Genomic DNA, 22,869 nt, shown 5'->3' with positions numbered 1-22,869 from the left:
AACCCTAATATAATCACTGTTGTCCTTATATAAAAAGTGGAAATTTGGAGAAAGACATGCGTGTAGAGAGCATGCAATGTGAAGATGAAGATGGATATCCATAAGTCAGCAGACACTCAAGTTGCTAGCAAAGAACCAGAATCTAGGTAAGAAGGAACAGCTCTCAGAAGAATTCAATCCTTCTGACACCTTTATCTTGGACATCTATCTAGCCTACAGAACTGTGAGATAATCTATTTCTGTTATTTAAGCTACCCATTTTGTGGTACTTTGTTATGACAGCCCTTGAAAATTAACACATCTTATATAGCTATACAGAAAACCCAATTCACAGTCATACTACACCATGACACAATATTTCTGACCAGGGAGCTAATTTAACTGGGAGTGCATCAATGGATTCATGCCCAAGAAGTTCACTGATTTTACCATGTGCCTCAATAGCTAGAAACAGTTGGCTTACAAACAGTAGTATTACTTAGTGAAAGTTCAGCATGTGAACCTGTAGATAACACCCTGACATGTTGTTCTACAGAATGTAGAAGGGTAAATGCTTAGGATCAGCAATAAATATGATGCTACTTCCCTTATAATCATTATTTGTAGGTCTCTAAACTAAAATGTGGGCCTATGCTCTCACACTACTGCTGTTCCTCACACCTAAAAACCCACTCACAGAATTCTTTAGTCCCCCATCAGTATTAGTTTCCAATGGAAGAATGCTTCCATGTAGGGACATAAAAATTGTCCTATTAAATTAGGGAAGAGAATGCCACCCGGCTATTTTGGGATTCTTATACTACGTAAATCACAGGCAAAGAAAGAGGTTATTGTGTTATTGTGATTTATTTTGATTTTGACTACCAAGAAAAAATTGCGTTGTCCTACCAAGAAAGAGGTAGGACTATGCCTGGTTTCACTGGCAGTTCTCTTAGTAGTCCTACTCATAAAGTAAAAGTTAATAAAAAAAACTAGAGTAACCCAATAAAAGCGTAAGAACTATTATTTTAAGGTAACCAGTTAAATATCAAGAGTCACCTAGAAGAGTTATGAGGAGATGCCACTGAGGAGGAGGAAATGGTGCTGGAGATGGAAAGAGCTGTTTTTTTAGAGTTATATAACCTCATGTATGTAAAACTTTCATGAAATAACATTTAATTTAAAATTATATCCACTAGAATACTTATAAAAATTCATTTTATAACTCAGAGATAAGCAATTAACACTATATAAATTTAAAAGAAAACAAAACAGTCACAAAAGAATGCAAAAATAAATCCTGACTTGGTAGTGAGAGAGAAGAAAGAAGATTCAGTTAGGTATATTTTCAGGTATGATATCCACGGACAACATACTCTGTACCTAAGCAGCTAATTTTTGATACTGCAATTCAATTGTAACTTACATGATCCAGTCTTTTCTTTTTTATAGATTGTTCATCATTAAATTCATCGTCCTCATATGTCTCTGAAGAAGAAGATAATTTTCTTTTCCTGGGTCCACCACCTTCTAAAACAGAGAACACACAAAATTTGCACACATCAGTATGTAAATCATTAATGAAAAAAAAGGCAAAAATGTCACTATAAGGAATGCATTTGTAGATAGTCCCTTGGCAGCAGTTCCAATGCTGTTTCTTCAACATATGATGTATACTCAACAAATGTTAACAGAACTGAAGGAAAACTGAACAGAGACTCTTCAATCATTCAAAAGAAGAAATCACCATAATCATGTATTTGTAAACCATCACATTTCTTGATAAAAATGTACATCACCAAACTGATAAGCAATTTCTTCAGAGCAATATTGGGAGGAAGGGGTTCTCCCCTGTGACTCAGTGTTCATAGGTAAGAAAAAGTTGAGTCCCATCAGCACAGCTTATCTGAATAGCATAACTGACATCAATAATTGTTTACTAGGTACCAGGCTTTGCAGAGGGCTTTTATAAACTACTGTTTCATTTACTTTCCAAAACAAACCTACAAAGTAGGTTAATATTCGCATTTAATAAATGAGGAGGAACTAAAATAAACAGTTCCAGCAATTAATGCTCTTAACCTAAAAAGAAGGAAGTATAACACAAGAATCTAACAGTAACGGAAATTTGCATATTCTCCCAAGACTAAAAGAAAAGCACACTCACTGTATATGATTTTTAAAAGCTATGTTACATATTTATACTTTGTATACACTGATCTATTTGTTAAATACTTTTACTTTCAGAGGACAAATTCTTGAGACATACTACTGTGCTAATATGAAAGCATCTGCTAAGTTAACAAAGGTTTTACATTTCAGTATTAATTATATTAGCACCCTAACTATGCAGTTAGAAATACAAGTTGTAAGACTTCTGGCAAGATGGAGGCATAGGTGGACGCACCGTACCTCCACCCACAACCAAGATTAGAACAACAACAATTTAGAGGCAGAATAACACCCAGAACTGACAGAATTTATCTGAATGGAAGTCGGACAGCCAAGAAGTTGAAGTAGACCCGTTCATCCAGACTGGTAGGAGGGGTGGAGAGGAGCCGGGTGCAGGTGGTGGCTTGCGGAGAACAGGGAGAACTGGGCGCATAGGGCAATGGGAAGCGTGTAAAGCATCTGGGGCGCACAAGATCGCAGCGGGTGGACCCTGGGTATGCAAGCAGCAGCTGGCGGACCCAGTGAGGCAGCGATTGTGGACCAGGGCAGAGCGCGAAACCCAGGATCCCAGGAAGGGTCTGAGGTCCCAGGAGAAAGGAGCTACCACCATTGTTCCCTCCCGCCCCTGCCCCCACACACAAACGTCACAATCTAGTGACTGGGGTGCCCAGCCCTGGTGAACACCTAAGGCTCTGCCCCTCACCATAACAGGAGTGACCAGACCAAAAGAGAGAGAGGGTGGGGGGGGGGGGACATGTCTCAAACAGAAAAACAGATCAATGCCCCAGGGCTCATCCTTCTGAGCGACCAAGAGATAGCCAATCTATCAGATGCACAGTTCAAAACACTGGTGATCGGGAAGCTCACAGAATTGGTTGATTTTGGGCACAAATTACATGAAAAAATGCAGGTTACCATAAAAGAGATGAAGGAATATGAACGGAGAACCAAGAGTGATGGGAAGGAAACTAGGACTCAAAACAACAGAGTGGACCAGAAGGAAGAAAGAAACAACCAAACAGGAAAGAATGAAGAAATAAGAATTCAAAAAAACGAAGAGAAGCTTAGGAACCTCCAGGACATCTTTAAACATTCCAAAATCTGAATTATAGGGGTACCAGAAGGGGAAGAGGAAAAGCAACAGATTGGACATGTATTTGAACAAATAATAAAGGAGAACTTCCCCATTCTGGCAAAGGAAATAGACTTCCAGGAAATCCAGGAAGCTCAGAGAGCCCCCAAAGAAGTTGGACCCAAGAAGAAACACACCAAGGCACATCATCATTACATTAGCCAAGGTAAAAAATGAAGGAGAGAATCCTAGAAGCAGCAAGAGATAAGGGGACAGTCACCTACAAAGGAGTTCCCATCATACTGTCAGCTGATTTCTCCAAAGAGACCTTACAGGCAAGAAGGAAGGGGCTGGAAAGAAATAGTTCAAGTCATGAAAGACAAGGACCTATATCCCAGATTACTCTATCCAGCAAAGCTTTCATTTAGAATGGAAGGGAAGATAAAGTGCTTTTCAGATAAGGTCAAGTTAAAGGAGTTCACCATCACCAAGCCCTTATTTTATGAAATTATAAAGGGACTTATCTAAGAAAAGAAGATACAGAAAAACATGTATAGTAAAAGGACAGCAAACTCACAATTATTAACAACCACACCTAAAGCAAAACCAAAAGAAACTAAGTAAACAACTAGAACAGGAACAGAACCACAGAAATGGAGATCACATGGAGGGTTAGCAACAGGGGAGTGGGAGGAGGAGAGAGGGGGAAAAGGTACAGAGAATAAGTAGCATAGATTGTAGGTTGAAAATAGATAGGGGGAGGGTAAGAATAGTATAGGAAATGTAGAAGCTAAAGAACTTATAAGTATGACACATGGACATGAACTAAAGGGGGGGAACGTGGGTGGGAGAGGGTGTACAGGGTAGAGGGGAGTGAAGGGGGGAAATGGGACAACTGTAATAGCATAATCAATGAAATATTTTTTAAAAAAGAAATACAAGTTGTAGAAATATTAATATTCAAAGTAAATGTAAACATGTCAGCTTTTAAGCCTGAAAGTTTCATAATTTGACTATAACAAAATAACTGAATGCTAATAACCTTTTAAAGTATAACAAACACATGTTAACATGAATGCTTAAATTTTTCCCTCAACTTATTGATAACATATATGTGCATTATACATATGCCAACTAACTTCCAGCATCCACTTTAAGAAGGGGGAAATATAACCACCACCTCATCATCACCCATACACAGAGTCCGGCAAAAATAATGCCCCCCTTTTATTATAAAATTGTAAGCATGTTAATTCTGTAACATATCACACTCAAGCACATCATATGACATTTTAGGTGAAATGTTCAAATTAAAACTATAGATCATTACACTCATATTATTACCCTACTAACAACACTCAAGCAGGCTTTACTTCTGCTTGACCTTGTCTTTGTTGGTGTTAAGCAAGCACCTTGGGAATAGTCTAAATCTGGAAAAGCTTCAAACTAGATGATTTATGCCATGTCACCTACATGTTTCTTCTGTAAAAGCCCTAGAACTTTGTGTTGTCAATAAAGAATTCTTCAGCCTTAAATATCCGTCTATACATTTTTTTGCACAGCACCAAATCTTTACATGCACATAAAATGGCTAATGGCAAAAATTTGCAATTAAATGTTGGAAAAAATTCAAAACTAAAATTTTAGTACCAAAGTTTATGTAACAGCACACAATACTTGGTTGCCTATCTTTAAACCTATTCTATTTATTGATTAAATATTTGCTATATTATCTAAAAAAACACAAATTAGTATGCTATGCTAAATATCACTTTCAAATTATGTGTTTCATAAATTCTCATCTTTTATTGGGAGCACTCATCACATCAATTTCAGGGGAGAAAAAATAGAGATGTATCTCATACCCAGGTAACAATATATTTCATGCAAATTCAGTATTTAAAAACAAAAGATAAAACATGGGACTGATTAAAAACATATGGACAATGAACACAAATAGGCAGTTCAACAAAAAAAAATGAAGAGAGGCTCAATTTATTAATTAAAGAGAGGGAAAATAAAATTTTTTTTTTCATTCTAAGATTAGAATTGTAATAGCCTTTCTGGAAGGCAACCCAGAAATATACCTCAGAATTTTAGCTCTGTGTCTTCTAGTCCAACAATTCCTTTTCCAGTTATTTATTCCACAGAACTAATGGAAATGTTTGCTTAGACATATATACACAAAAATGTTACCAAAAATGTCTAAATGCCCAAGATATTAGACAAATTAGGATACACACATAAATGCCACTGTTATAAAAAAGACAGACTTTTAAAATAACATAGAAAGATGTCTCTAATAAATGAAAAAGTTACAGAACAGCAGATATGACAGTACTACACTCATGTAAATATGTTTTTACCTATTCTTACACATATATAGAAGTGAAAAAAATAGCTACAGAAACTCCTGACACCATCAATAAATCCCTATTAGTAGCTTCTAAAATAGGGAAAAATTTTGGATATTATTTTTTTAAAACAGTGTTCATAAGTAACTTAGTATCCATAAGCAAAAACTTTCAGAAAGCAATGTATAAAAGATACCACTGTTTAATATGCAAGATGATATTGTCTATAAAAGATTAATTTGTTGTAAAACCGATTCCAATACCATGACTTGTAAAACTGTCCAAGATCTCTTACAGTTATTTGCAAAGGCATTCTGTTGAAAATTGGCCAAATATACCACTCAAAATTTCCCATCTTAATGATACCTTATATCAAAGGCTTATCTATCTTGGTAAGACAAAGCCACCATTCCGTGTATTACCTCAAAAATGTATGTAGTACTAAGGATGAAGATGACTGATACGACTGCCCAGTACATTCCTAGATGAAGTATGGAAGTTTACTTTTTTTAAAAAAGCACACACACATACACACACACACACGAAAACCCTGATTTCTTCTTTCCTTATAACTTGCTGACTGACATTAAAAAATAGTATCAAAATATAGTACAGAATGAGAACTCAGTTGAAGTTCAAATTTAATGACGACTAATAAACCCAGGAGGGCAGAGGTTTTTGCCCATTTTGTTTCCTTCTGTATCCTCAGTGCCTAAAATTGCATCTGGCACATAGTACTAGGTGTAAAATAAACATTTAAGTTTATGAGTTAGCTGAGAGATATAAATTGCTGAAGGAAAAAAGTTAGATACTACTGTGGAATAGTTATTCTACAAATCTTTCAATGGAAACATTATGGAATATTGAGATATTATGAGAACAAGAAAGAATATGCAAAATTTTCCAAACTGTTTTACAGCTCAACAGATGATCATTAAGACTACTAATTTTTAGAAACTTTTATAATTACTGCTAGGGGCACAGTAATGAGGAAGATTGTCAACCTTCTATACCATCTTCTATCATCAGATGCCACTTATAAATAAGAAACTGTAAACATTTATTATGTACTTACCATATGTCCCATACTATAGTAAGAAATTTACACTGACTTTATCACTTACAGCAACCTATGAGTTCAGTGCTATTATTATACCATTATAGTGCTAAGGAAATAGAGAAACAGAATAGTTAAGGAAACACTGCCCATGGCCACACAGCTAATAAGGGAAAAAATCTTAACATTCTGTGTAGCTAGCACCCCTACAGCATAATACTGTTCCCTTGTTCAAACTGGAATATTTTAAAGATTTTAAATATTTCACACAGATAAGATAATATCAAGTTTGGAATCCACTCCAATACAATATACTTTGTGGGGGGCAGACATGCAGTAGATAATTTTTTAAGAGGAATGGCAGGCCAGGGGAACACATTATGTTTTCCGCTTGTGTATTTTTTGAGTTTTGAAAAATTTAAAAGTGTAAAAGACGTCACTTAGGAAAATGGGCATTTATTTATTCACACAGTTAATGAAAGAATAAATTGGCAAAATCTTTTAAAAAGTAACATGTAAGTATATATTAAAATTTTAAATATGCATATCCTTTGATTTAGCATCCTAGTTTGAATTTTAGCCTAAAGAAATAATAACATAAACATTTACTTGTAAGGCTATTTATTTTAGTACTATAATAACACAAAAATGGAAAAATAAATGTTAATTAAATCAACTGGGCTGACGAGTTCATGATGATAAATTAAATGATTTTTAAAAATGCAAACCAGGAAACAGTCATGGGGATGTAAAGTACAGCATAGGGAATATAGTTGATAATACTGTAGTAACTATCTATATATGGTGTCAGATCGGTGCCAAATTTATTGGGGTGATCACTTTGTAAGTTACATAAACGTCTAATCACTATGCTGTACATCTGAAAGTAGTATAATACTGTGTCAACTATAATTGAAAAATAAAGAATTCTTTTATTAAAAAGGCAAACCAGAAGTGACATCAGCATCCTGGCAGAGTGAAAAAACCTTAGAAGTTGTATATTGGAGAACTGTAATTCAACAAGAGATTCCCTGCTCAGCACATAAAGACATCTAAGAGATTTATGCAATGAAACCTCTGAAGGTGAGTATATTGGGGTGAGCAGGGGAAGCAGGACAGGCAGAAGGACAGAGACAGGAACCACAGTCACAGTTTGGTGTTTTCTGTGGCCACAAAGAATGTGGTAGCAGTGGCAGGTGGGATTGCAACCCCCCGCTTGGCAGACCAGAGGGGCAGAGGCAGCATTCTGTACTGCCTGGCTGGTACACACTGAAGCTGAACCCAGGAGAGGGGGTGAAGAAGCTGTGAAGAGAGTGTGCAGAGTGAGTGGCTTTGGTTGAACTGCCAGAATAAAAAACAAACAAAAGACACAGACGTGGGAATTGTCCCCACACCTTCTCCTGTAGCCCACCCACCTTCAGTAGACATGCAACAGTGGAGGCAGGTCATGAAGGGGCAAGAGTAACATTCCAGACAAAGTGGCCAGTACTCACTGTGTCTAAACAGAATGGAATACACAAAGCTGCAGAAGGAAGAACACGCCCCCTAAACCCTTTCCCAACCCGTTATGGCACAACCTGGTAAAGGGCCCACTAGGACACCTCAGTAAGTGAGGGATGGTTGGCAGCTTCCAGTAACAGGGAAGCAGTGTCAGGAACTCAAGGCCCAGAGTCCCATCACCTGCTACACACCACCACGGGGGTCATGCCCTCAGACTCAGGCCAGGCCACCAAGCCATAAAGAGGATGCCTACCACCTTGGGGAATATGACACATTTGCCAGAGGCTTGGGATATTGCCCCGCAGAGATCTCAGAACTCCCAGTGATGCAGGTAGGAGAGAACAAAAACTGCAGTTGTGTGATGTTACAGCACCTTCTACTGGAAAACAAAAGAAAGACCCGTGCTTATTAAAGTGCTAATCAATTAAAAGTAAAAAGTACTTCGAGCAGATTTCAATCCCTCCAATGCTCAGGCAGAGAAATAATCTATAAGTACTATGAATAACCAAGGTAACAAGGTAATTTACAAAGAAAAATTATATACAAAAAATAAAATCAAAGACATGGAAGATTATGATTTAAATGACAGAGACTTGAAAGAGCGCAGTTCTGAAAACACTCGAAATACAAAAAAAAACTCAGAATGACAGTTCAATGAGCTAAAAATAAAATGAGTGACCAAAAGGATATTTTCCAACTAAACTGGAACCATAAAAAAACAATTTTTTAAAAAATCCAAAGAAATTTAGGAGCTGAAGAACTCAATAAATGAGATGAAGAATGAATTAGAGAGCTCAGAAAACTGAACAGACCAGATGGAAAAAAAAGAATCAGTGATCTTGAAGTTAGAAATCTAGAAAGGACTCAGGTAAAGATGAGAGAGAATTGACTTTTTAAAATATGAAAGAATTCTGTAAGAACTATCTGATTCCACTAGAAAGAGCAACATTAAGAGGAATAGGTGGACGCACTGTACCTCGCACAACCAAGATTAGAACAACAATAATTTACAGACATAATATCACTCAGAACTGATAGAGGATTTATCTGAATGGAAGTCAGACAGCCAAGAAGTTGAAGTAGACCCGTACATCCAGACTGGTAGGGGATGACGAGCCGGGCGGGCGCGGGGCTGGCGCGGGTCGGGGAAAATTTGGTGCGAAATCAGCGCGACAGCCATCCAGGGTGCAAGAACGCAGCGGTGATCCCTGAGTGCCCAAGTTGCAGCTGGCGGACCCAGTGAGGCAGCAATTGTACACCAGGGCGGAGCTCGCGGCCCAGGATCCCGAAGAGGTGTCTGAGCCCAGGAGAACGGAACTACTGCCATTGTTCCCTCCCGTCCCCGCCCCCACCCCCACATATAACGTCACAAGCTAGCAACTAGGGTCTGGGGTGCCCAGCCCCGGTGAACACCTAAGGCTCCACCCCCCACGGTAACAAGAGCGACCAGACCGAGGGGGAAAAAAAAAAAAAAGGAGAGACAGGGAAAGAGATAAGACATGTTTCCAGCAGAACAAATCAGTCCCCCAGGACTCATCCTTTTGAGCGACCAAGAAATAGCCAATCTATCAGATGCACAGTTCAAAACACTGGTGATCAGAAAGCTCACAGAATTTGTTGATTTTGGGCGCAATTTAGATGAAAGGATGCAGGTTACCATAAAAGAGATGCAGGAAGATACGGGGAGGCCAATAGTGAAAGGAAAGAATCTGAGTCTCAAAATAATACAGTGGACCAGAAGGAAGATAGAATCAACCAAGCAGGAAAGCATGATGAAATAAGAATTCAAAAAATCGAGGAGAGCCTTGGGAGCATCCAGGACACCTTTAAACGTTCCAACATCCGAATTATAGGGGTACTAGAAGGGGAGGAGCAACAAGTGGAAAAGTTATTTGAACAAATAATAAAGGAGAACTTCCCCAATCTGGCAAAGGGAACAGTCTTCCAAGAAATCCAAGAAGCTCAGAGAGCCCCAAAGAAGTTGGACCCAAGAAGAAACACACCAAGGCACATCATCATTACATTAGCCAAGGTAAAAATGAAGGAGAGAATCCTAGAAGCAGCAAGAGATAAGGGGACAGTCACCTACAAAGGAGTTCCCATCATACTGTCAGCTGATTTCTCCAAAGAGACCTTACAGGCAAGAAGGAAGGGGCTGGAAAGAAATAGTTCAAGTCATGAAAGACAAGGACCTATATCCCAGATTGCTCTACCCAGCAAAGCTCTCATTTAGAATGGAAGGGAAGATAAAGTGCTTTTCAGATAAGGTCAAATTAAAGGAGTTCATCATCACCAAGCCCTTATTTTATGAAATTATAAAGGGACTTATCTAAGAAAAGAAGATAAAGAAAAGACATGTATAGTAAAAGGACAGCAAACTCACAATTATTAACAACCACACCTAAAGCAAAACCAAAAGAAACTAAGTAAACAACTAGAACAGGAACAGAACCACAGAAATGGAGGGCACATGGAGGGCTAGCAGCAGGGGGGGGTGGGAGGAGGAGAGGGGGGAAAAGGTACGGAGAATAAGTAGCATAGAATGTAGGTTGAAAATAGATAGGGGGAGGGCAAGAATAGTACGGGAAATGTAGAAGCTAAAAAACTCACAAGTATGCCACATGGACATGAACTAAAGGGGGGGAACGTGGGTGGGAGAGGGGGTACAGGGTGGAGGGGAGAGAAGGGGGGAAATGGGACAACTGTAATAGAATAATCAATAAAATATATTAAAAAAAAAAAGAAAGAGCAACATTAAAATAATGAGTATACCTGAAGAAGAGAGGGAAAAGAACAGAGAGCCTAATCAAATTGAGAACTTCCCAAACATATGGGAAGAGCTGGACCCTCAAATCCAAGAAGGTAACAGAACACCTAATTATCTCGATGCAAAAAGGCCTTATCCAAGGCACATCATATTAAAGGTGTCAAAAGCTCATGACAAAGAAATAACTCTCAAGGTAGCCACGTAAGATTGTATCCTATAAAGGAAATTCCATTAATTTATCTTTTTTATTTTTATCAGAAACTTTACAAGCCACAAGTGAAATCAAGTATTCAAAATATTGAAGGAGAGTAATCACCAGTCAAGATTAATATATCTAGCAAGATTATCCTTTAGATATAAAGGAGAAATAAAGGCTCTTCCAGACAAACAAAAGCTGAAGGTATTCACCACAAGATCTACACTATAATAAATCTAATGTTAAAAAAGTCCATTCTACCTGTAAACAAAAATACAAAAGGATGTTAATTCTTCCAACCCATGAACACAGTATATGATTCTAGTTATTTGTATCTTCCTCAATTTTTTTTCTTCAGTGTCCTATATTTTTCCAAGTACACGCCTTTTACCTCCTTGGTTAAATGTCTTCCTATGTATTACTTCATATTTTTGGCGTTGTTGCAATAGTAAATGGGATTGTTTTCTTAGTTTCTCTTTCTGATATAGTTCATTGTTGGTGTATAAAAATACTACCAACTTCTGAATATTGACTTTGTATTCTGCTATTACTCAAAGCAATCTATAGATTTGATGTCATTCCTATTAAGATACCAATAGCATATTTCACAGATCTAGAAGAAAATATTCCAAAAATTTACCTGGAACAAAAAAAGACCCTGAGAACCCTCAACAATCCTTACAAAGAATAACAGTGTAGGAAGGATCACAATACCTGATATAAAATTGTATTACAAGGCCACAGTAATCAAAACAGTCTGGTACTGGTATAAGAACATACACATAGATCAACTGAACAGAATAGAGAGCCCAGAAATGAACTCATGTCTCCATGGTTAATTAATATTTGACAAAGAGGGCAGAAGCATAAAATGGAATATAAATAGCCTCTTAAACAAATGGCACTGGGAGATCTGGAATGACACATGCCAATAAATGAAACTAGACCACCAATTTACACCATACACCAGAATAAACTCAAAACTGATAAAAGACTTAAACATAAGTTATGATACCATAAAAGTCTAGTGGAAAACAGATAAATTTCAGATATTCCACATACCAATATTTTAGCCAATGTATTTCCTAGGGCAAGGGAAATAGAGGAAAAAAAATAAACAAATGGGACTATATCAAATTAAAAAGCTTTTGTACAGCTAAAGAAATCATCACTAAAGCAAAAACAGAATTGATTGTATGGGAGAACATATTTGCCAATGACACACTGGACAAGTGTTTGATCCCCAAAATATATAAAGAAATCATACGACTTGTCATGAGGAAGACAAAAAATCCAACTGAAAAATGGGAAAAGGCCTGAACAGACAATTCTGCAAGGAGGACCTCCTGTTGGCCCATAGACATATTAAAAACAAAACAAGCTCAACATCACTAGCCATCAGAGAGATGCAATTAAAACTACAATGAGATACCACTTCACATGAGTCAGAATGGCTATCATAAACAAATCAACAAAATAGACTGGCGAGGATGTGGAGAAAAGGGAACCCAAGTGCACTGTTGGTAGGAATGCAGACTGGTACAGCCACTGTGGAAAACAGTATGAAATTTCCTTAAGAAACTAAAAATGTAACTGGCATTTTGATACAGTGATTGCACTGCTGAGATTATACCCTAAGTAAGGATCCTGAAACATTAATTCAAAAGAACTGATGCACCCCTATGTTCATAGCAGCAGTATTTACAATAGCCGAGATTTGGAAACAGCTTAAGTGTCCATCAGTAGATGAGTGGATTAAACACTATGGTACATTTACACAATGGAATACTATGCTGCAGAAAGAAGAATTCCTACCTTTTGTGACAGCATGGATGGACTGGAGACTATTATGCTAAGTGAAAGAAGCCAGGTGGTGAAAGACAAATACCATACGATCTCACTTATGAGAGGAATCTAATGAACAAAATAAACTAATGAGCAAAAGAGAACCAAAGACATAGAATCATGGAACAGACTGACAGCTCTAAGAGAGAAGGTGAGAGATGGGGACTGACTAAAGCAAAGTGATTAGTCAAAGAACATACATGAAGGACCCATGGATATGGACAATGGTGAGGGGATTGACTATAGAAGTTGGGGGCAGGCTGGGTTGAGTGGGGCAAAGGGGGAAAAAGTGCAACAACTGTAATAGCATGAACAATAAAATATTTTTAAGATATATATATATCTATAAATATACAGATATATATATGGCCTTGGCTGGTGTGGCCCAGTGGACTGAGTCCGGGCCTGAAAATCAAAGGGTCACTGGATGATTCCCATTCAGGGCACATGCCTGGGTTGCAGGCCAGGTCCCCAATAGGGGGCATGAGAGAGGCAACCACACATTAATGTTTCTTTATCTCTCTTTTTCCTTCCCTTCCCCTCTCTCTAAAAATAAATAAATAAAATCTTAAAAGATATTTGTGTATATATACACACATATGAACAGTTAAAAAGATACCATCTTACAAAAAAAAAAGGATTAAGAGCAACTGATGTACTAAATCTCAAAAAAAAAAAAAAAGAAAAAAGGAAGCAAAACTGTAAGATGACAGACAAGAGCAGGAAATTGCAACTCTTGTTCAGAATAGGATATTAAATACTTAAATATAATCTAAATGTTAAAATAGCTAAAAAACACTACTGTTTCCACAGTCTGGAAATGAATACACAGCATAAAAAGGGCTAATTTATGACAACAAAAACATAAAAGAAGGGAGAAAAAGACTGAACTTGCACAGGCAAAGGAACATAAGATGAAATCAGAAAAAAAAGGATTACTGCATATATGAAACTTTTTTTTACATAAACCTAAATAAAGGTAACTAACTACAAAACATAAAGCTGGAATTGAGACACATAACAAAAACAGGAGATGGGAAAAAAAACATAGAATACCACCAAACAAAGAAATGATGGAAACACAGAGCAGAAAACAAAAGATAAAACTATTATAGGAACTCTACATATATCAATAATTGCCTTAAATATAAATGGACTGAACTCAACAAATAAAAGTCACAGAGAGGCAGTATGAATTAAAAAATAAGACCTAACTATGTGTTGCCTTCAGGAGACCCACCTCAGCTAAAGACAAATACAGACTCAAAATGAAGGATGCTCCAAACAAATGGTATACACAGAAAAACTGAGTGTAACTGTACTTATATCAGATCGCTTTCAAGATAAAAATCATAAATGTGACAGTACATCAACAAGACATAATATATATACACCAAAACTGGGAACACCAAAATATATAAAGCTAACAGACCTAAAACGAGAAACTAACAAATGTGCAATTCTAATAGGGGACCTAAATACCCCATTAACAGCAATGAATGTACCATCCAAACAGAAAATACAAGTAAATAAGGAAGTATTAGCCTTAAGTGGCACTACAGATCAAATATACATTAACTGTAGAAGTTACAAGGCCTTTCCATCCCCAGAACAACAGAATATACATTCTTCTCTAGTGCACGAGGAATATTCTCAGAGAAAGACTGTACGTTAGGAACAAAACAAGTATCAATAAACTTAAGACAGAAACCACACCAAGCATATTCTCCGACCACAACAGCATAAATTGAAAATTAATTACAAAAAAGAAAACTGGAAGTACCAAATATATGGAGGTCAAACAACATGCTACTGAAAAACTACTGGAACAAAGAAGAAAATGAAAAGATAGATAGAAATGTGAATAAGAATACAGTATAACTAATTTGTGGAATGTAGCAAAAACAGTAATAGGAGGGAAATTTATAGCATTATAGGCCTCCCTCAAGAAACAGGAGAAAACTCAAATAAACAAACTTATGTGAAGGTAAAGAATTTGAAAAAGAACAAATGAAGCTAAAAGTCAGTAGTGGTAAATACTAAAAATCACAGCAGAATTAAACAAAATAAAAACAACAACAATAACAGAAAAAATTAATGCAACAAAGAGCTGGTTCTTTGAAAAGATGAATAAAACTGACAAACTCTGTCTAGACTCAGTAAGGAAAAGAGAGAAAAAATTCAAATAAACTTAGAAATGAAAGAGACGTTACAATGAACACCACCAAAACACGAAGAATTATACAAAATTACTATGAAAGGATATACACCACCAAATTTGATAACATAAGAAGTATAAATTTGATAAATTCTTAGAAATATATAACCCCCCTAGACTGAACCATGAAGAACTGGAAAATCTAAACAGACTGGTCAACAGTAAGAACATTCTAAGTTACAATGTAATAACATTGACACAGTCAAAAACTTTCCCCAAAACACAAAAGTCAAGGATCAGATGGCTCACTAGTGAATTCTACCATTCATGTAAGATGTAATACCTATCCTTCTCAAATATCCCAAAAATTGAAAAAGAGGGAATACTTCCTAACTCATTTTATGACCCCAATTATTACCCTGACACCAAGACCTGGCGAGGACAACACACACACTCACAAAATATCACTAATGAACACAGATGCAAGAATCCTAAACAACACTAGCAAACTGAATACAATAAAGCATTAAAAAATAATACCATACAACCAAGGGGTGGTCCTTCCACACAAAGATGGCTCAACATGTGCAAATCAATCAATGTGATATACCACATTAACAAAATAAAGATAAAAATCATATGATCATCTCAACAGATACAGAAAAATGCATCTGACAAGGCACAACATCCATTTATGATTAAAACACTCAGTAAAATGGGTATAGAAGGAAAGTAGCTCAACATAATGAAGGCCATATGACAAACCCTAACCTACTATCACACTCAATGCTGACAGCTTTTCCTCTAAGATTAGGAGCAAGAGAAGGATGCATACTCTCGCCACTGTTATTCAGCATTAAGTACTGGAAGTCCTAGTCAGAGCAATCAGTCAAGAGAAAGAAGTAAAAGGCATCCAAATTGGGAATGGACAAGTAAACTCACTTTTTTGAGATGACATGATTCTATATATAGAAGACCTGAAAGACTCCACCAAAAGACTTAGAAACAATAAACAAAAACAGTAAAATTGCAGGATACAAAATCAATGCACAAATATCTGCTGCATTCCTTTATAATAATGATAAAATATCAAAAAGAAATGAAAATTTCATCTGCAATTGCAACATAAATGATAATATATCTAGGAATAAACAAGAGAAGTGAAGGACCTAAACACAGAAAACTACAAGAGTGTTGAAAGAAATTAAAGACACAAAGGAAAGCTATCCCATGTTCACAGATTAGAAAAATCAACATAGTTAAAATGGCCATATTACCTAAAGCAATATACAAATTTAATTAGTGAAATCCCCATCAAAATCCGAATGGCATTTTTAAAAGAAATAAAAGAAAAAACCACCAAATCGGCATGGAAGCACAAAAGATCCTGAATGGCTATAGCAATCCTGAAGGAAAAAATACAAAGCCAGATGTATCACACTCCCTGACTTTAAACTATATTACAATACAATAAGAAATTAACAGAAAGACAGACTTGCATACCAATGGAACAGAACTGAGCGCCCAGAAATAAATTTGTACATATATGGGCAACTAATTTTTGACAAAGGAGACAAAAACATACCATGAAAAAAGGAAAACCTCTGATAAATGTGTTGGGAAAATTAGAAAGCTACATGCAAAAGAATGAAACTAGATCTCTATCTGGTATCATCCACAAAATTAACTCAAAATAGATTAAAAACTTAAATATAAGACCTGAAAAAATACAGTACATAGAAAAACAACACCATTACTAAACTTATGGACCTTGCTCTCAGAGAGGTTTTTATGAACTTGACCCCAAATGCTAGAGAAGTAAAAGCAACAATAAATAAATGTGATTTCATCAAAGTAAAAAGCTACATTAAGAGAAACCACCAACAAAACAAAAAAAGCAACCAATGAATGGGAGAAGATATCTGCAAATGAGACCTTCAATAAGGGACTAATATCCAAAATATGTTTTAAAACCTCATATAACTACAATAAAAAATCCAATTAAAAAATGGGCAAAGGAGCTGAATTGGAACCTCTCCTTAAGAAAACACATCATGCCCAACAGATAAATGTAAAGAAGCTCAAATTCAAAAGTTTATGAGGGAAATGCAAATCAAAATCACAGTATGTTAACACATCACAACTGTTGGAACAGCTCTATTACTGAGACCTGGCTGGTGTGGCTCAGTGGACTGAGCACCTAACTGCAAAGCAAAAGGTCGCCAGTTCGATTCCCATTCAGGGTATATGCCTGGCTTGTGAGCCAAGTCCCAGGTAGGGGGTGTGTGAGAGGCAACCACGCACTGATGTATGTTTCTCTCTTTCTCCCTTCTCCTCTCTCTAAACATAAATAAATAAAATCTTAAAAAGAAAAAAGAATAGCTATTATCAATATGACTAGAAATAACCAGTGTTGGGGAAAATATGAAGGAACCCTCATAAATTGCTGGTGGGAATGTAGATTGGTATAGCCACTCTGAAAAACATTATGAAAGTTCCTCCCCTCTCCCCCCAAAAAATAGAGCTACGATATGATCTAGTAATCCCTCTTTTGGTAATCTACTGACAATTTTAAAACATTTATTTGTAAAGACATATATACCTCTATGTTCTCTGCAGCATTATTCACAGTGGCCAAGACATGGAAACAACCCAAGTGTCCTTCCATAAACAGCTGGATAAAGAATGCATGGTACATATACTGGTATACTGCACAATGGACTACTACCACTCAGCCATAAAAAGGATGAGATATTGCCATTTGTGACAACATGAATGGATCTTTAGAGTATCTGCTCTCTCAAGTGAAGTCAGATGAAAAAGAACAAAGCCTGTATGATTTTACTCATACGTGGGATATAAAACAGAAAGTAACAAGCGAACAAACAAAACAAACTCACAAACAATGCTGTGGCAGTTAACACAGGGTAAAGGTCATAAAGGTATATGACGTCCAAAGGAGATTCTACTTTGGGTGATAAGCACACAATGTAGTATACATATGATGTATTACAGAACTGTGCACTTGAAACTTACATAATGTTATTAACAAATGTTACCCAAATAAATTTAATTTAAAAAATGCAAACCAATAGTGTATTTACATTTCATAACCTAGTGTATGCGTGTTTCATAGTGGTCATGGATAAGCACTGAAAAAGCTGAAAATGATACAAAGCAAATTTAGATGTGGTTAATGGAGCATGGGTTTCCCGTCTTAAACACTTTTTTGGTAGTGAAATTACAGTACTTGTTTGGTATGTACAAGTTAAAAAAAAATCAGGATAGCATTTGCTTTAAAAATTGCTTTATATTACAAGTTCCTTCAAATGCATTTATTTTGTATCCCAAGCCTAGAACAGAGCATAAATAGTTACTAAATGAAGGAATGCTGATTACGAGCTAGGACTTTCCACAAGACATTATGTTCCTACAGACTAAGATTTGTAGACCTTTAAATAAAATCACAATGTAATTAGAAAGGACACTTAGGAAAAAAACATATACCTTCCAAATTTCACTGTTACGAGATCTGATCTGTAGAAAAGAAGAAAAATTACTAATGAAAAGTTGCCCCTTCCCTTTTTTGAGGGGATGGGGGGTTAGAATCAACCTAGAAAACTGGGTTTCCACGTAGCTGTATGACCACAGGTAAGTCACTTCATTATCTAAAAAAAGCTGAAGTTATTCATACCTCATAAAATTCTTGTAAGAATTCATGCAGGAACTTGGTAAATTATAGAACAATATTAAAAATGTGAAGATGACATTACGTTATAAAACAATATCGCTTGAAAATAGGTCAGGCATACCTGCATCACCAAACATCAGCAAGGCAGCAGCAATTGCTCCATCCATTGTGCTGGTTGATTCAATCAACTAACAGAATGAGAAGAGATTGATATTTTTAACTACACTAAGAATTATTTTAGTTATCAAAATATTAAAGAATATATTAAATATATATAAGGTCAGGAAATATGTATGTCATAGTTTTAAGTTCAGTGAGTCCTACAACAAATTTCCAGAAACCCTGGTTTATCTAGAAGTCTGAACTTATCTAAGTATATCTTAAAACATATCAAATTTACTCATTATCATTACAAAGGAAAAATTAAAACATAGTCATATGCAGCATATTCAAGGTTTTTGTTATTTTAATTACAGAATTGTACACTGGAGCCTTAAAAACCTTCCATTTACGTTTCCAGACACTGACTGTGCAGGGGAGGGAAGGGTAGAAATAGGAAGTGAGAGGGGGAGACCAACAGACATTTACATTATTCTTTTTTAATTGACATTTAACAGTGGACTTTGGCATGCTGTAATTCAGCAGTCATTTAAAAAAAATCCCATACTTCCTAAGATGACTGGGATAAGGGGGTTCTTTGTTTCTAAATTGTTTAAATTTGTTCAAAATATATTACTTACATAATTAACATTTCCAATAGTATATTTTTACACTGTTCTGTTAACATTCTGGATCTCAAAAGAAACTAAATATGCCCTATTTTTCTCTTGCTAACATCTCCTATATTTTCAATGGGTTATTTTTAAAAATATTTTATTTATTTATAGACAGAAGGGAAGGGAGAGAGAGGGAAACATCAATGTGAAAGAAGCATCTGTTGGCTGCCTCTGGTACACGGCCTATCCAGGGACTGAACCCACAACCCAGGCATGTGCCCTGACCAGGAATAGAACTGGCAACCTCTCGCTTTGCAGGACAATGCCCAACCAACTGAGCCACACTGGTCAGGGATCAATGGGTTATTTATTTTAGAAAGATCTTACTTTTTAAATTATTTTTGTATTAAATCAGTTGCGTTCCAATCAAATGAGAATGCTGTCTCCTATACTAGTTTCATTAATCTTGGATCCTTACATATCCTGTACAGCCCCTTCTCCTTTTAGAAATAGCCAAAGCATATTCTTAACAAGTCTAAGACTAAATTTGTATTTTGTAACCTGAATTGTTTCATATGGGTCTAAAGCCCTTGAAATGATAGGGATCACTTGAAATCCAGATTACCTTAAGAGAGTACTCTGCTTTGGAGTGAAAGATATGCTAAATCCCAAAACTTTCTGATCAATGAAACATACAAATCAATTCTGTGTAGCAAGCCTATTTTCCCACTGTAATGATAAAATTAGACATAAATATTTCTACAGAAAAATAAATTGCCCCGAACCACATAAAAAGCTAAAAAGTATTTCTAACTGAAATTGGTTTCTTTGAATATTTTAGAAGTCTGTGTTTATGCTGTTGGAAGCTCTTACCAACACTGTAAGCAGCCTGTGTATCTACTGTACTAATGGCTATATTTCTTTTCTTCTAGAAAAGGAATTTTGATTTATTCTAGAGAAAAAAGAAATCACACCAGGCATACACTCAACACTAAAACTTCCTTTGACTAACACTAAGGTATCAAAATGATATGAGGGGGAAAAAGATAAAAAAGGTTTATGCTAAGAATAACAGGAAATTGACCCCAGCTGGTGTGGCTCAGCTGGTTGGGCACTGTCCCACAAAATGTAAAGGTTGATGGTTCAATTTCTGGTTAGGGCACATGGGTTGTAGGTTCAGTCCCTGATCAAGGTGTGATGGATGTTTTTGTCCTTTTCTTCCTCCCCCTCTTCCCCCCTACCTAAAATCAAAGAAAAAGAGGAAAGGAGAGAAGGGAGGGGAAGGGGGAGAGGGAGAGAAAGGGGAGGGAAGGGAGGAAGAAAATTATAAATAAAAAACAAACAACAGGAAATAGGAATAATTTACATTTAAGAGTCCAAACTAGCAGGCCCAGAACACCCTCATAGTTCACACTTTTTTTTGCTTCCCCAATGGTATTTTTTTTTTTAGTTATCATAAAAAAGGGAAGAAGTACTGATAAATATGGATGAACTTCAAAACCTTATGCTAAGTGAAAAGAAACCAGTCACAAAAGATTGTTATTATATTAGCCCACTATAAAATGTCCAGAATAGACCAATCTATAAATTCAGAGACTAGTGACTGCCTAGGGCTTGGGGAGGGAAATGGAGAGTGACTGCTAATGAGTACAAGGTTTCTTTTTGGGATGATTAAAATGCTCTAAAATTAGATTATAGTGATAGTTGTATAACACTGTAAATGTACTAAAAACCACTAAGTTACACAGTTTACACAGGTGATCTTTATTACATTTAAATTATGTCTCAATAAAGATATTAAACTGATGATCAACAATAAATAAAAATCCATCCTTTTCACTTCATTTCAAAAATTAGCATGTCTGAGAAAAAATGGGCTATCACTGATCATCACATGGCCATATCCTGCTGCAGCTCAGGAGCAGCTATTGATTTCAGAAAAAGCATGTCCTATATGGTATGCTAGTGCCCACTACAATATCAAGACCTACCCCTTGTCATCACAAAAATAAAAAGCCTCTTGACATTTGTGAGTTCTTTATGAGACTGGGGGGGCGATGTCCCCATTTTATACCATTCAAGCACACAAAAGTTCACAACTTATGTATGAAAGCTATTAAGGAAAACTCATATTACTATATTGGGTTGGCCAAAATGTCTGTTACATTTTTTTCTGTATGATGGCTCTAGTAGTACTTAGTTGTCTTTAACTTCTTTTGAAAGGATTTTGTTAGACTGTATTGTGACAGCTGTCATATCAGCATGCATTTAAAAGAACTTATCAAAATTGGTGAATTTTTGTGCAGCCATTTCAATATTGAAGACCGAAGAAAACATGCAACATCTTTGGCATATTATGCTTTATTTTTTCAGGAAAGGTGAAAACACAACTGAAACACACAAAAAGATTTATGCAGTGTATGGAAAAAGTGCTGTGACTGATAGAACCTATCAAAAATGATGTGCGAAGTTTCTTGGTACTACTGACATTATGGCCAAATAATTCTTTGCTGTGGGGGCTGTCTTATGCATTGGAAAGTGTTTAGCAGCACCCCTGGCCTCTTCCCACTAGAAGCCAATAGCGGGAGATAGCCAACATACCTAAAATATCCAAATCAATAAGTAAGTGGTAGACATGAAAAATGTGTCTTTTATTTTATGGAAAAAATGTAACGGACTTTTTGGCCAACCCAATATTAACCTTACCTATTAATAAGACCTTCAAGTAAATCTCTGGCATTTCCCTTAATTATTTCCTAAAAGTTAATAATTAACTTAAAACATAAAGTATCTTTATAAAAACGACTAAATATGCACTAGGTACAGGAGAGATTTTAATCATCATTACAGCTATAATAACAAATTACTAAAAAAAGGTAAAACCTTAAGTAAATCATTGTCACTTCTTTGTGGGAACAGTTCCTTCAAAGTCTGAAGTTTAGCATCTTTAAGGTCTTCCAATTCCGAAAGGTCTTCCATTTCTGAAATATCATTATTTCTACCTGCCATAGTAGGAAGGCCTTGGGACTCTTCATCCTCAGAGGGCTCAGAACTAAAAATATTTTCAGAGAAAAAAATTTTAACGTATTGTTAATGTTATTTCATTATAACAATGTATATATATATGTATATGAAATACAGCATATCTGCAGTTGTTAATATTTAAAAAAATCTGTATCTGTTGTCAAAGATTAAAACAACTTTTTTTCATTTCAAAATGTTTACGTTCATAAATCTACATTCCCAAAATCTGCATACTCTGAAAGCATCTCAAATTATCCAAGCTGGGATGAAAATGAACAACAAAATACCTGGCATTTATTTCAAGACACACATACATTTATTGCATGTCCCCTTCTCTT

The 22,869-nt window shown here is 36.0% G+C and overlaps 1 protein-coding gene across 2 annotated transcripts in view; it reads right to left on the bottom strand.

Annotated features, from left to right (window-relative positions):
• Positions 1 to 22,869, bottom strand: part of SMARCAD1 (SWI/SNF-related, matrix-associated actin-dependent regulator of chromatin, subfamily a, containing DEAD/H box 1) — a 102,340-nt gene that overhangs the window by 55,029 nt on the left and 24,442 nt on the right. For both annotated transcript variants that reach the window (XM_045820326.1, XM_045820325.1), the window contains 3 exons: positions 22,391 to 22,559; positions 18,913 to 18,979; positions 1,406 to 1,509 (listed from right to left, as the gene is read on the bottom strand). In XM_045820326.1, coding sequence (XP_045676282.1) covers positions 1,406 to 1,509; positions 18,913 to 18,979; positions 22,391 to 22,559 — 340 coding nt within the window. The remainder of the gene's footprint in view (positions 1 to 1,405; positions 1,510 to 18,912; positions 18,980 to 22,390; positions 22,560 to 22,869) is intronic.

The sequence above is a fragment of the Phyllostomus hastatus genome, unplaced genomic scaffold (assembly GCF_019186645.2).
Source record: "Phyllostomus hastatus isolate PE091 unplaced genomic scaffold, TTU_PhHast_1.1 phas_scaffold_39, whole genome shotgun sequence".
NCBI classification, from domain to species: domain Eukaryota; kingdom Metazoa; phylum Chordata; class Mammalia; order Chiroptera; family Phyllostomidae; genus Phyllostomus; species Phyllostomus hastatus.
This window is presented reverse-complemented; position numbering and strand designations above follow the sequence as displayed.